Source organism: Typopeltis vanoorti, chromosome 16, assembly GCF_054136105.1.
Source record: "Typopeltis vanoorti isolate ZY-2024b chromosome 16, IOZ_Tvanoo_1.0, whole genome shotgun sequence".
NCBI classification, from domain to species: domain Eukaryota; kingdom Metazoa; phylum Arthropoda; class Arachnida; order Uropygi; family Thelyphonidae; genus Typopeltis; species Typopeltis vanoorti.
Genome location: NC_143564.1, coordinates 59453688 through 59469260, shown reverse-complemented (window position 1 = coordinate 59469260; position 15573 = coordinate 59453688). Strand labels below are relative to the sequence as shown.

The 15573-nt window shown below is 35.0% G+C and overlaps 1 protein-coding gene across 2 annotated transcripts in view; it reads left to right on the top strand.

Moving 5' to 3' along the window:
- raptor (regulatory associated protein of MTOR complex 1) overlaps window positions 1-15573 on the top strand; it is a 512095-nt gene that overhangs the window by 93321 nt on the left and 403201 nt on the right. For both annotated transcript variants that reach the window (XM_090406523.1, XM_090406522.1), the window contains exons 6-8: window positions 1143-1315; window positions 6394-6453; window positions 15283-15528. In XM_090406523.1, coding sequence (XP_090262649.1) covers window positions 1143-1315; window positions 6394-6453; window positions 15283-15528 — 479 coding nt within the window. The remainder of the gene's footprint in view (window positions 1-1142; window positions 1316-6393; window positions 6454-15282; window positions 15529-15573) is intronic.

Genomic DNA, 15573 nt, shown 5'->3' with positions numbered 1-15573 from the left:
CATGGCAGGAATTTGATGATGATGATGATAAAAGTACTATTTATTGCTTTATGGCAGAGGGTCATAAGAAACATTGCAGACATTGCTCACTACCCTGCTCTCTGTTGCTACTAAGCAGACTGAGTGTTTTTTGCTACTGTACACTACTTTGGTGTGATCACTGCATGACATAACAGAAATATAGATCCATTACTCCATTCAGCATTTCTGCTGTCTGTTAGTATCTAATGTTAATTCTTTTTTCTTGCCTTGTCGAAATTTACTATACATATTTGGCATGCCTTAATTGTTGTCTTCTGCTATAACACATTTATGATAATGTACATTGCATTAATGTACACATTTAATGTTCATGTATTTTGGGATACTGGGTTTCTGTTTATCATGCCATTATGTGCATTTCAGAGATACTGTTGTACATGCCTATCTTCACAGAGCGACAGTGCCCCAGAAAATGTCGCTGTTCACAGAGCAACAGTTTTTGAGGCACTTTTACCATCCTTTTGAAGTTTAGCCATGACCTCTTGCTCCTTGTATCATACATACATGAATACAGGCACTGTCTTCCAGAGACGGTCTTTTATTGTTTTATTGCTTATTCATGCAACATGTCATCTGTCACATTATTGCACTCACTCAATTTTTAATATTGGCAACTGGGTGAGCACAGCATGTATATACTATATGGTGTTTTTCTTTGATTATTATATATAAAAAATCTCCACAGATACATAAGAAGTAGGTACATGAACAGAATGAGTGGATTTGCATTGCTAATATTCTGTTTAATTATAATGATCAGTGATATTTCTTTTGTGTAAGTATTGTTGATCAACTAGCAGAACATTTTATCAGTATCATAAATCCATAATGTGAGAAGAATTTTTTTGATTATATAATTAATGTAATTTGATTTCAAAATTGAGTTTTACCATTTTAAGATGCTAGTGGATTTAACTGTAATAGATGTATTTTTTTGCGGTGAAACTAATGTAATGAGAATTATTGAAAATGTCTTTCAAAATTAATTCTTATTCACAACCTTGTTTTTGGTTTTTCTCTGTGAAATGTCACTATAGTTACTATGCAATTCAAAATGTATCATTTTGTACTCTTTCTTGATTTAAAAATTAATAATTCAGGTTGCATTAGCCAATAATAAAGGACAAAATGAAGTGCCTCCACCACCATCCTACAAGTCCTGTATTCAACTAGCTGCTTGCGGACCACAACAGATCCTTCCTATGAATCCTGATTTACCTGCTGATCTATTTACATCGTGCCTCACTACACCTATCAAAGTAGCTCTTAGATGGTGAGAAAATTATTTTTGTTTCTATAATTCATATCATCATAATGATGTAATTCATGATTTCCCATCTCACATGTTACATTATATGAGATCAGAAATTGTAAGATTTTTAGATAGATATTTTTGATATTCATATCTGAGACAACTATCTCGAGCAGTATGTAAAGAAGGGCACTCAAGGATCGAGAAGTTTGGATCTGAACATTTCATCTTTGTGCTTCCATCCAATTGGTGAGAGTGATCAGGAAGTAATCACATAGATTATGACTAGGCATATGAAGATTTCTGTGAGGAAAGGATATATGTGTGGAAGTGCAAGGCTGGTGATTATGAAAAGCTTAGGAGACATCTTGGAACTAGCATGAAATGAGAAGTTGAGCAGTAAGGAAATAAATGCTGCTTAGGAACTGACAAAGAAATACATAATAGCATCAATGTGTGAATGTATTCCAAAAGTCAGAAGGCTGAATAAGGTAGGTATAAACTGGATGAATGAGAGGGAATTAAGCATGAAATCTGGATGAAGGCAATTTGGAGGCAGCACAAGATGAATAATGGTAATAATCGGTTGCATGAAGAGTATTAAGAGCAGGTCAGGAGAGTGAATCAGTTGGTAAGGAACAAAAGTGCAGTATGAGCAGAAATTAGCAAATCAGATAAAGAAAAATCCTTTCAAGTTTTTTGAATGTGGCAAGTAGAACAGAATGATTATGGTAAGATGCTGTTAATGGATGAAAGTGGGAGATTGGCAACTGCTGCAGAGGCATAGTCGAGGTGTGAGTACTTCATCAGGGTGTTTCATCTTCAGTATGAAATCAGAAGCTCAAGTGTAGAAAATGAAATGATAGAAGACTTAATGGTAAGTGAACAATAGGTGTATGAGGAATTAAGTCAGCCTTGCTATACCTATTTAACAAGTGTTTTGCAACAGCACAAATCCCAAAAGAGTGGAAGGAAGGCAAAATTTTTCCACTTCACAAAATGTGGTGATAAGAGTATATATTTTGCAACAAATTATATGCTGACCTGTTTATCTGGAGTCGTAGTTTAGGTATTGGAAAGGTTTGTGAAATATAGGATACAAAAGTGTGGTGATATTAGTCATATATTCTTTTTGCATGTCAGCATGGGTTTGTTAAAGGGAGGTCATATTTTACAAACTTTCTTTAGTAAGGTGACGAACGTATTGGACAAGGGAGCTGCATATATATACACAGGTGTACTTATATTTTGCAAAGGCTTTTGATAGATTACCACACCACACCACAGGTTGGTCACTAAACTGAAGCAGATGGGATTGAATGATAGGCTAGTGAGTTGGATGGGTGAATGGCTATCAGATAGGTTTATTGGGAGGGGGGCACTATATCAAAAGAGAAAAGTCACTAGTGGTGTGCTGCAAGTGTCAGTTTTGGGACCATTGTTTTTAATTTGGATATTAATGATATTGAGATAGCTTTAATTTGTAATATATAATTGTTTGCAGATGTTTGCAAAACTGGGGAGAATAATGAGGAATCAAGCAGATGTTGTGGCCTTACAGAAGGACATGAATAGATCGTATGAGTGGGCAACAGTATAGACCTGTCATTTCAGTGGTTCTGAAATTTGGTAAGAAACAATGGGATGCAAAATATACACTTGACAGAGAAATTTTGGAGGAAGTTGAGTAGATAAGAGACCTTGGAGTAGTAGTGGACAAGGACCTTAAGTTCAGAAGTTATGTTGCACAAGTTATGAAGACGTCACATCAGATTATAATAAGGATGCTGAGGACCTTAATTTGTAGAAATAAAGAGGTTCTGGTTCCATTGTATAATACCTTGGTCAGGCTTCTTGGATTATTCTGTACAGATTTTGATACCCTGGTTTTCGCGGGCTTTTAGGATTATTTACATAGTACAATACAAAGTTATTTTGGTGTGTTTTTGAGATGTGACCTCTGTAAAAGTTGATGCAAGAAAAATGGAAAATTTATACTGCATCGAATTTTACAGTAGCCCATAATGCAAAGCATATCTCCTTGTGGACATGTATAATGCTGTGCATTGTGGGGAGGGTCACTACCCAGACCGGTTTCCCTGTTTAAGTGCAGAATACCACTCCAAAACTCTTAAAATCCCCCATATCACCCAATAATGAGCTACCTGCAGGATCAGAAAGTGAGAAACTCAGTAATAGGCTCACCTTGCCACTGAGAACGTTGACTCTACACTGTGGCACGCTCCACCACTGAGTAGAGCCGCTCATTTGCTCATCTGAGGTGTAACAGCAGCAGCCTTGCCTCAGTTAACTTCACAGGCTACAGCATTGCCATTCATTATTCCCCCCCCCCCCCCCTAGACATGGGTGACAGCAACAGCCAAGCATCAGTTAAAACTTCATGGGCTACAGCATTGCCATTCGTCACCCAAGCTTCCAATTGGTTTCGCCCTTTATTGAGCTCTCATCAGTGGGAGCCAGACACAGGTGATACTAAGGTTGAAGTACTGCAGCAGTCATATTTTCATATATGAGTAGCTAAAAGGTGTCACACCTTATTATTAAAATACTCTGGATTTGAGAAAGTTGTTGGAGGTTTTTCCACTTGGTTATACTATAATTAAAGATACCAAGAAATTATATACTTGGTTTAATCTTCTATCCAAGCGTAAGCAAACAAGTAAATTAATAACATTGTCCCATCTCATTAGAGCTCAGCATTGAAAAAACTTGGTTTCCCTCTTCCATTCAAGACACTGATTCATGTATGTACCATACCTAATGATATATAAATCCCAAATTTCCCCAACCTTGGAATATTGTTCTCACACATAATGCAGTCTAGAAAAGGGCAGTTTGCTTAATAGGTGACCCCTTTCTCTGTATGCTTTCTATCTAGTTCTTGGACATTCTTCCACCTAACTGACTACCATAATTTCTCTACTTTCCTCTAAATATGTTGAAACATCAGCTGCTGCCAGTCAACATCCATATACAGCTCAGTTTCAAACTTATCAAATTTACTTCTCATTATTGTTTATCCCATTTACTATTATTTTTTGGATCGGCTTCCCCATACTGTTTTCCTCAAGAAACACATTTACTGTTTCCTTTTCTCTCTCTCTCTAGTCTCTGTCCCACAGATAGCAATGTTGTGTTACAGTTTTTGTGGTCTGATAATTATGCACTGTTTGATATATAAAAATGAAAAACTCTAAAGTTCAGTCTTTCCGATTTTCAAAGTCTTTTATTATTATCACACTTTTCATGGAGTCAGCAGCCTTTTGTTGGAGGTTTATGCAACGGACAACATACTGAACCATAAAATTATTAACACTCCCTGAATCAAAACATATTCTGGTAATGTGTTCCATTCATCTATAATTCTCCGTGTAAAAAATCTATTCCTTACACCCTCTTCCATCACTCTTGCACAACTTCCAGGGATGTCTTCTGGTTTTCTCTCTCTCACCTTCTACTCTTTACATAATCCACTCTGTATTAATCCAATAAAATCCTTTCACTAACTTAATTGTCTATAATTAAGAACTTTCCACTGCTCTGTAATTACATTTATTTGTCCTTTCTGCATAGAGCATTCCAGAGTCCAGATGGGTATAGGTTTGCTATATATTAAGAATTAACATCGATTAAAGAAATGCTTTTAATATCCATTACTGCTGTCATGGAAATTAAATGTTTTTCTCATTTAATTTACTAAAGGTATTTGATTCTGATTTTCTGCTGGAAAAAAAAAAAATATATATATATATATATATATATATAGTGTTCTGAATTTTGCTTAAAATATTGGACCTAGTTTTATGTGAATTAAAATTTCTTTTAGTTTGTGGCTTGTTTAAAATAAGTATTCAGATATTCTACAAGATATCATGCAGTTGTCACTGTCATGAGTATTATAGTATTGCAAATGGATATCAGTAGGATTAGTCTGAGATCATGAATTGCTCAAGATTGACTCCTTTGTTAACTTTTCATATCTCTCTCTCTATATATATATATCTATATATATATATATTATACCAGGCGATCCAAAAGTAACAGAAAAAGTAATAATTCAAAAAGTATAGACAGTAGCATGATGTGGTTTTCACAGAAATGCACAGAAAGACATGTTTTTTTTTTTTTTTTTAATAATGAAAAATTTTATTCCCAGCATAGTTAGATTTGTAACCGACAGGTGCGCTATATCGGTCCCAGAGCTGCTGCCTGTCGCTATTTAAACAAATCAATCCGGAAATTGTGGAAACCCCTTTGCATCAACCAAAGGTGACAGCTTGGTGCGGGCTCACTGCGTCATTCATTATAGGCCCCTTTTTCTTTGAGGAAGTCCACGGCGGTACATTTCGAACTGTTTCTGTCACACTCAAGTGTTATGCAGTGCTTTTAAGAGACAGCATCAGTCCCTCCTTGCAGGAGAGGCAAGTGCTCCATAGTGTAACATTCATGCAGGATGGAGCGCCTCCACACATCACAGGTCCCATCCAGCACCTGCTGCGATCAACATTTGGCGATGACCGTGTCCTCAGTTGCTCTTTCCCGCACGAATGGCCACCAAGGTCTCCAGACCTTACACCTTGTGACTTTTGGTTATGGGGCTACTTGAAGTCACAGGCATACAGAGGTCGGCTGACATCATTGGCCATGTTGAAAGAAGCTATTTGCCATCATGTGACAGGAATTACAGCTGAAACCCTCTTCGATGCTGTGGGACATCTGACGGCTGTCACATTGAACGTTTGTAATCCTAGCTGCATTGCAAACTGTGCTGCACCACTGCACAAACTACTGACACAACCGAAGCACCACCTATCGGTGGCAAATATAACTATTCTGGCAATAAAATTTTTTGTTATTAAAAAAAACCCCATGTCTTTCTGTACATTCCTGTGAAAACTGCATCATGCTACTGTCTATACTTTTCAAATGATTGAATTTTTACTTTTTCTGTTACTTTTGGATCACCTGGTATATATATATATATATATATATATATATATATATATATATATATATAAAGAGAGAGAGAGAGATAATGTGAATATTGATTATTCTTATATGAAATTTTGTTTGTGTAGGTTTGTTATGCAGAATACATGCAAGCTTCTACCAGAAATGACCTTGGATTTAATAGAGAAGTAAGTCTGCTAAAGTATTTTATTTAAAAATAGATGGCAGATGTTTAGTTATGTGACATCTTTTTTTTTTTCCCTTTATTCTTTTTTTAGTTTTTTTAAATTGATATATTTTTTGAACTAGAAATGTATAATTATAAACATTATACAAATATCTCATTTTTCTTAAATTTGCATTTGCAGAATCCTAGATATGTGTAGACATTATAATCTTACAGTAAACGCTTCTTTTTTCAGCTTAATATTGAGAGCATAAAAAGTCATTCCTTTTCGTATATTAACTATTCTGGTTGACAGAAAAAAATAAATAAAAATTTAAAAACAAATCATCTAATCAAGTTATGTGATGCCTTCAAGGACTTATTTTTTGAAAATTTTATATTAAAGCAAGTACACTTAATAATTTTGTCAGTTTTAAAAATTTATGTGTGTCTACAGTTATTTACATATTTTTGTTAATGCAAAAACATTGCTTTAAAATTAATTGCTGTGGATAGATAACAAATTTACAATTACAATTGCATCTTAATGACACTCCTGTTAATTCAGTATGCCTTTGTGGAAGTGAATTGTGCATCCTTTTGAAAGATGAACAGAGGCTTCCTCTTAAAGTGAGGTACTGTAGATTTCTCGTAAAAATTTCATACACCAATCGTAATCACAAATTAAGATTCAAGACAATCAATTCTTTTTCTAGTTCAAGAGGTATAACAGAGATTCGAAGGAAACAGTTTGCCTGACTTGATCATATCAGACCTAACAGCTCCAACTGCAATTCCTAGAGATTCTTCTTCCAGGAATTCAAAAAAAAGAATGATCTAGAATAAGCTGGTTAGCCAGAAACCATTGTTTAATTATTTATTCATTTATTTAAATGTAAATAAAGAATTGACTTGAGGATTTTTGTGAGGACTACTGATACATGATCCTGATATGGATTATGGAAAGAAGTAACCCTTCATATCAACAACTCAGTACAAGTAATATGAAGGAATGATAGGAGGTGGAGAGCAATCCAGCTTGTCCAGTCCTCCCCTGTTAACTATGTCCTTGTTAATATTCCAGTTCTAAAATAGATGATTAACATGATTGCTATTAGTTAAAAAGTAACAAAGGGAATAAGGTAAAAAGTAATGAACAGAGTAAAATCATTCATTATAAGTCATGTTGGTATGTCTCTATGTCAATTTTAAAACAGTGTTTCTATATATATATATATATATATATATATATAGAAACATATATATACACACACACACACACACACACACCACTCCCATATACTAATGGCCACAAAGCCTATAGGAAATGAAGACCTTGTGTGGGCAGTGGTCAAGAGAAAAATAATTTGTTGATATTCTTTTTAAAGAGCTGTAATCTTTGGACTACAACTAGGTAGGGAAGGCTGTTCAGATAGCTGGAAAGAAAGTCAAAATAACTGTAATAAATTTAGTTTAATCCTTTATCCAAGTGTAAGCAAACAAAGTTTGCTCCTGAAAATATCTTCAGGACTGAGGTAAGGTGGTGCAACTCCGAGCAAAGGTGGAACAAACTGTCATCACTCCTTGTCTCAGTATCTCCCATAATGCAAATCACATCTCCTTGCGGACATGTATACTGCTATGCATTAAGGGAAGGGCTACCCAGACTGGTTTCAACCTTTATTGAGGTCTCGTCAGTGGGAGGCAGACCCAAATGTGGAGATACTAAGGCAGAAGCAGTAGGAGAGGTCATATTTACCTATATAGTAAGGTGGTGTTGCACCACCTTACCTCAGTCCTGAAGATATTTTCAGGCACAAACTTTGTTTGCTTACACTTGGATAAAGGATTAAACTAAATTTATTATACTCTAACCAACTGCAAAATAATCTTCCAACATCTTTCTCTAAATCCAGAGTAATTCAATAATAAGGTGGTACACCTGTTGGCAACTTGTATAGGTAAATATGACCTCTCCTATTGTAGTAAATTTATTATAGTCTAACCAAGTGCAAAATAAACTTCCAACATCAAAATAACTGGTTTGTGTGTTTGCAATTCAACTGTAAAAGAATGCTGGCAATTGTTAACTTGATTTACTGTAGTTTTAACAGAAATGGGAATGGGCATGGTGGTTGCCATTTCTGCTGAACAGCCCTCGTGAAAATACCAGTAAGCGAAACAATTCGGAAACTGATCATTTGTGAGACAGTGGCTGGAGAGAGCCAGAATGTCTGAGAGAGGGTCATCAACTAAACTGCTATTTCCCCCCCCCCCCCCCTTTTTTTTTTTTTTTTTTTGACAGAATTAAGAATTTTTAGAGAGGGTGTTTTGGTACACATTATTCCCAGATGGAGAGCAGCATTCTAAGGGTGGATTTGTGCAGAGTTAGCTGGATAGGTGAAAATTAATATCTTATAATAACCCACATTTTTGCAACCAGTCACCACCACCACCACCACCATTATCAAATTTCTGATATATACCCTCAAGTGTTGTACAGGATATGATAGTACTAGATGAAAAATTTACATCATTACTAACTTCCTATCCACAATTTTCCTCAAAATCAGTCAGTTTCCTGTCAAGACTCCAATATTATCAGGTTTTATATTTCTGTCTTCTAAGGCACTTTTACTGTATCAATCCACCTATATCTTGGTCTTCCTCTGGGTCTTTTTCCTGCCAACCTGGAAGAGAACACTTGTTTTGCCAATTTTTCCTCTCCCATTCTGCTTAAGTGACTATACCACCTGAGATTAGCTCTACTAATGCATTCCTGGATGCTGATTTGTTTTTTTATTTGATATTGCCATTGATGCCATCTGTTCATGCCCCCTAATCTTTCTCGAGACTATTATCTCTGTGCTCTCTAGTCTTTGGTGAAGTGTTTTACTTTTAACCCAGCTCTCATATCCATAAAGTTAAAATTGGTTTGAACACTGTGTTGTATACAGCTAATTTAGTGTTTTGGCTAACTTCACTCTTATTCCATATAAATTTATTCAGTTGACTTCCCACCATACCAGCTTAGTTGATTCCGTTGTCTATTTCCATATTTAATTTACCATCTTCACTAAAAACCATGCTTAAGTAGCTGAAATGTTTTATTTTACTTGTTCTAGAAGTTCTCCATTCACAATGCATTTGATATTTTCAATGTTTCTGCCTATTTTCATTGTCTTTTTAATACTGACCTTCATACCATATCTATTACAACAGTTATTCAATTTAGTCAGGGAATCTTGTGGATTTATTTAGAAGTATATAACATCATCCGCATAAAGCAAAGAGCTGATATTAACATCTCCAATTTTGATATCAGGTTTAATACCACTTTCCTTCATAATGTGATCCATATAGATAACGAGTCTTGTCTGACACCAGATTTAATATTAAACCATCTTCCTGTACTTCAATTCTAACTGCTGACTTACAACTCAAATGAAGACTAAGTATTGCTAGATATAATGCCATATTAACACTATATAACTGTAGTGTTTTAAATAGCTTCTCTCTTGGAACCTTGTCATATGCCTTTTCCAGATCGACAAAACTTAAATTCAGATCTTTGTTATATTCCCATGATTTCCCGACTATTTGTCATAAAGTGACGATCTGATCCTGACAGCTTCTATTTGGTCTGAATCCAGTTTGTTCTTCACTAAGCTTCTCTTCCACAATCCTTCTCAACCGTTTCTCAAGTATACTTGCATATATCTTACCAGGAACACTCAGTAATGAAATGCCTCTGTAATTCTCACATTCAGTTTTATTTCCCTTTTTATATATGGGTACTATGGGAGCACTACTCCAATCATCTGATATTCGTCCCTCTGTCCAGGCCTTCTGAACTATGCAGTGCAGCCATTTTAATCTAAAACTTTTATACCTCCATACTTGAGCATTTCTGGTCGAATATCATCTACTCCTGCTGCCTTTCCATATTTATGGCTTTTGATGGCTTTTTCTACTTCAAGTATCGATATGTATTGCACTGCCTGATTGGTCAGTGTTTTTTACCACTGTGCTGTCACCATTGCTTTTCATCATTTCATTTAACAATTTTTCAAAGTAATTACTCCATACTTCAAGGATATCTTTTTCTCCTGTTTTCATGTCACCTTTATCATCTCTAATTCCTTTTACAACACCCTTTCCTTCATTTCTGAGCTTCTTCAACAACCTCCAGAATATCTTGCCACCTTCTTGATATTTATTTTCTATGTTCTTGCCAAAGTCCTCCTATCACTTTTGTTTAGCCAGTTTTATAGTGTTTAGCTTTCTTACATTTGTCTCTGTATTCTCTAAGAGCACAAGCTGACTAATTTGCCAGAAACATTTGATATGCTTTCTTCTTTTCCTTCACTGCCTCTTTAACTTCCTGTTTCTACCATGGAGTTCTGATTTTTCTATCCCAGACAACCTCACCACATGCATCAATCAGTGTTTTCTTCAGGGCTTGTCATGGAATCTCCAAGGTTTGGTTTCTGTTCTCAAACTCTTTCATTTTTTCTTGAATAATATTTGTGTATTTTATTCTCCAGTTCACATCTGAGAACTGCTCAACTTTTATTTGCTTTTAAACTTTCTTACATGTTTAAAACTTTCTTATATGTCTTACACTTCCAATTTCAAATCCTCTGTACACTCTGGTGTCCTGCACCAGTGGAAAACATCACTATCAACAATAACATAGTCAATGAGAATTTGTGCACATTTTTATATTAGAACATTGTGTTAGTAATAACCAGTCCATATCCTCAGTAAAAATCCAACAGGTATTTGCCATTATTATTAACTTTGCTCTTTTTTCCAAATTTTCCCAAAATATTTTTGTATGTCTGACAATCATTTCCTACTCTGCTATTTAGAACTGCAACGAGGATCAACTTTTCCTTTTTCATTGTGTCAGTTGCTTTCTCTAAAACCTCAAAAAATTTCTCCACTTGTTTCACCTTAGTAGAACCTTCTGTGGGACTTTAGGCACAAATAAGTCTCATTGTCCAGTTCCTTCTCATATTTGTCCACATTACTCTACTTGAGACTGACTGGCATTCAAGAAGATTAGCCTCATATTTTGTGTTGAATACTGTGGCTACTTCTTCTTTTCCTTGATTGTCATTGCCTGAATATAACATTTTGTATTTATTGCTCAGAAAGATCTCACTAGTTTTTGTCTTTTTTTTGTTTCAGTCACTCCTATTATGTCGATCTGGTACTTATCTAATTCTTCAGCTAGTTCCATTTCTTTGCCATTCAGGTTTCTTATGTTGATAGTACCGATCTTGAACTCTGGTGATGTTGAGTTGGGGGCGAGTTTTTTAGCATTTGTTCCGGTAGTTAACTTTTCCTGCTTGCCCTGATTCCCTGGCAAAAACACCTTGTTTAACCGGGCTGCCTCAGCTGGCTTGAAATTCTGTCATGTTGTGCCATCATTTGAAATTTTGGTTTAAGTCACTAAGAATGCAATTTGGTTGGCTAAATCCCAAATTTCCAGATCCTCGTCCTTTCTGTATCCAGGTAGATACCTAACATGGTGTACCACGAGATAGGACATTAGATCAGAACCCCTGGTCGGTTGAAGAGGTCCCTTCTCAGTTATATAGCTTAAGCACCCATTGCAAACAGTCTTGTTATTTGATAGCCTCATATAGAACGTGTAGCACTCCTGTAGTCCACCAGCTATACTTAACATTCATCTTCATCTGCTCCAATTTCTTTAGTTTTGCTGACTTTGTGATTCACACTCTCAGTGATCAAAGCTTTCTCTAGATGCCTAACTCTGGATCCATCGAAGTGCATTCCATCAGTATTGCACAAATCTTTCCATCCTTCAGAATCAGACCATAGGTCCACATATTCTACAATACTTTGCACCACTCAGGTCATTGGTTTTAGCCAAAACAGTCAATTCTTTCATCTTCCCTTTCTGCATTCTAATAGTATTACTAATGTAGTATGACTCAAAAAAAAAAAAAAAGTACTGATCCTCAACATCCCCTTATTCCATAACGTGCATTGTTGTACTTATCCTGTAGCTGTTTTTTTGTGCCATACTGTATTATTAATTTTTGCACCAGGGAAACAATATTTTGTAGTGTTTTAATGAAGTTCTCCCCTTATCATAGAATTGCTGTAAAAAATTATCTGCTTATGTTATTTCTCTTGTTTATTTTTACAATTTTCTTTTTTGGCTTTGGACCTCTTCCTTTTTCATAGTTTCGGTTTGACTGATCTTTTGCTGTTTCTGCAGCCTTTCAGTCTCATGCTTAGTCCTATGAAGGACCATGCAAGTATTCTATTTCTTTATTCAGGTCTTGTACCTTTTTTTTTGAACTTCTACTACCACGCTTTCAGCGTTATAACTGATATTTGCATTTTCTGTCTACTTTCACAAATTGTTCAACTTTTGCAATGAGTACATCTTGCATATTTTACACTTGACAAAATCATGCAAATTTAGCTCACCTAACAAAGATGTCTTTGTTTTGTCATTTTGTTCTGTCATTGTTTTGCTGCACATAGGTGCCATACCAACAATATATAGTTTAAGATGATATACACGTTTACTTACAGCTACGTAACTCAATCTATCTCACACACTTAGAAAACAAATAAATACAATAAATTAACTTAGTGTTATTAGCAAAAATTTGAAAAAAAATGACTTATCTTTCCACAGTGTTATGGATCAGCGACGTTTACCAAATATCCTCAAACCTGAACCAACATTTTACTAATATTAAAATGAACATGATCATGGAAATTTTGTGTAGTGTAAGGATTCTCTTATGAGAAATAGTGTAGTGTAAGGATTCTCTTATGAGAAATAGTGTAGTGTAAAAGAGCAGTGTATTGTTATTAACCAAAATAATGGATTGGATTTGCAGTCATATTTTGAAAAATTGTGTTAATATATAAATGGAAGAAGGTAGATAAAAGAACAGAGCTTTGTGGAACACTAATGTTAGTTTCAAACCTGGAAAAGATCCATTCATGACATGTAGTGTTTGTCCAGGCAGAAGGCTCACCTTTCAGTTATAAAGATAAAAGACTGACCCATATGATGGGAACTTCATGTAGTGACTTTGTGCAAAACCTGATCAGATGCCTTAGAAATATGTAGGGCAGTCACTTGAGAATATTGAAACTTTTCCTGGGACTTGTTCAAAGGTTGATTACATGAGCAATAAGATTTCTTCTCTCATATTGATCATCACTGGTGGGATCCATAATAGCGATTGTTAATTATTTTGAGACTTCAAGGCAATTTCTTAGAAGCTCAGTTATTTGATTCTCTTGTTACTTTATAAAGAACTGAAGTGAGTGATACTGTCAATTTTGAAAAATGGGGAAAATGCCATTGGCACCAAGAGAACTTTTGTATCAAACCTGATTTCTTTCTGAAAAAAAAAATTAAATTAAATTAAAGGAGCATTGAATGTTGTGTTTAGAACTCAGATTTGGGTGTTGAATAATCTTCAACTGGCTTTACTCAGGTTTATTCATTCTAAAATCAAAGCCTTGTTTAGATCTGTGTTGATTGCTGAACAAATTACATAATATGCTCGTTAAATTGTGGATGGGAGTCCTCGTTATTAGAATCTTTATTTTACAGTATCATGAGCAATTTTTTAGCATCAGAAAAATTGTTGTGCCTATTGCCAGTTTTTTTCTTTCATTTATAAAACTCCAAACTGTCTTAGCTGAAAATGTGCAGTATTTCAAACTGGTTTTGACCACTAATTTTTTTTTTTCTGTGTATTTTATTTATCTCCCTATAAGACATTTTGCTGATATTCCCTAAATTCTTTGAATATATTTTCTTGTTATACAGGTATATCCCAGTCATGTGACACCTTAGCTTCCAGGCCACTGTTGTATAACAATTAGTCTTTTTTTTTTTTTTGGTCACTTGTGTGTGGGGGGATATGAAATGAATATTCATATGAATTTAGAATATTCATATGAATATTCTAAATATTCATATATGTGTGTAAGAAAATAAAGCATTAATTTATATCAGTTATGTAAACGAAATATTTAGAATTTTTGTAAACTTCACAGTTATTCTGAAATGGCTTGGCTTAAGGAAACATGCCGACCAGCTTGATCTTTAATCTACATCATTAAAATTTTTCCTTTTCAGTATTCACATTGTCAACTTCATGAATAACTGTAGTATCCACTAGCAAAGCACTTTTCACTTTATTTTTAACAACTATAACAACAGTAGTGTGAGGTAAGTTTGATAGGCCATCACTAAATTTAATAATAAACAGTTTATAGTTCACAGCAGAACCTCAAAACACAGAGAATTTAGCGAGCAATAATATAAACAAACCACAAACTATACATTGGCTGATTCACAGGAATAGTATGTCATTAAAACCACCGTATGAATGAATGCATTGTCATATTGGAAGCTGAGAATGAGTGCTGCTAAAAGGGGATGAGGACTAGATTTTTCTCTCATAGGGTGGTTCGTGAGTGGAATGGATTGCCAGTGGATGTTGTGAGTGCAAACAGTGTGAATGAATTCAAGAATAAGTATGATAGCTGGTTCATGTAGTGAGTTCCCCCCCCCCCCCCCCCCTGGAGGTCTCTCTTAATAATAATAATAATAATATAAATGGGCATTGGTCATAATTGATAAGCATCGTATGAGTGGATCATCGTAAAATGAAGCTTCATAAAGCACGGTATTACTGTATGTGAAATGGACTATAAGAACACTTACTAGCTTCTTTTATTGTCACATCATAGCAGCAATTCTATATGTTTAGCCTGTGCTATTTGTATCTGTACTATTACTAATATTTTTTATTATTATTATTTTTTCAATCAGAATTCCTGGACAGCTGAATGACCGCCGGACCATATTAGGAGAATTAAACTGGATTTTTACAGCTATCACTGATACAATAGCATGGAATGTCCTACCCAAGGATCTCTTTCAGACTTTATTTCGACAAGATCTGTTGGTGGCAAGTCTTTTCAGGAATTTTATGTTGGCAGAAAGAGTTATGAGATCATACAATTGTAGTCCAGTATCCAGTCCAGCTATGCCACCTACATACCATCATCCTATGTGGTAAATTTCAGTTTAATTATTTTGCTCTTTTATGGCTTATTTGTA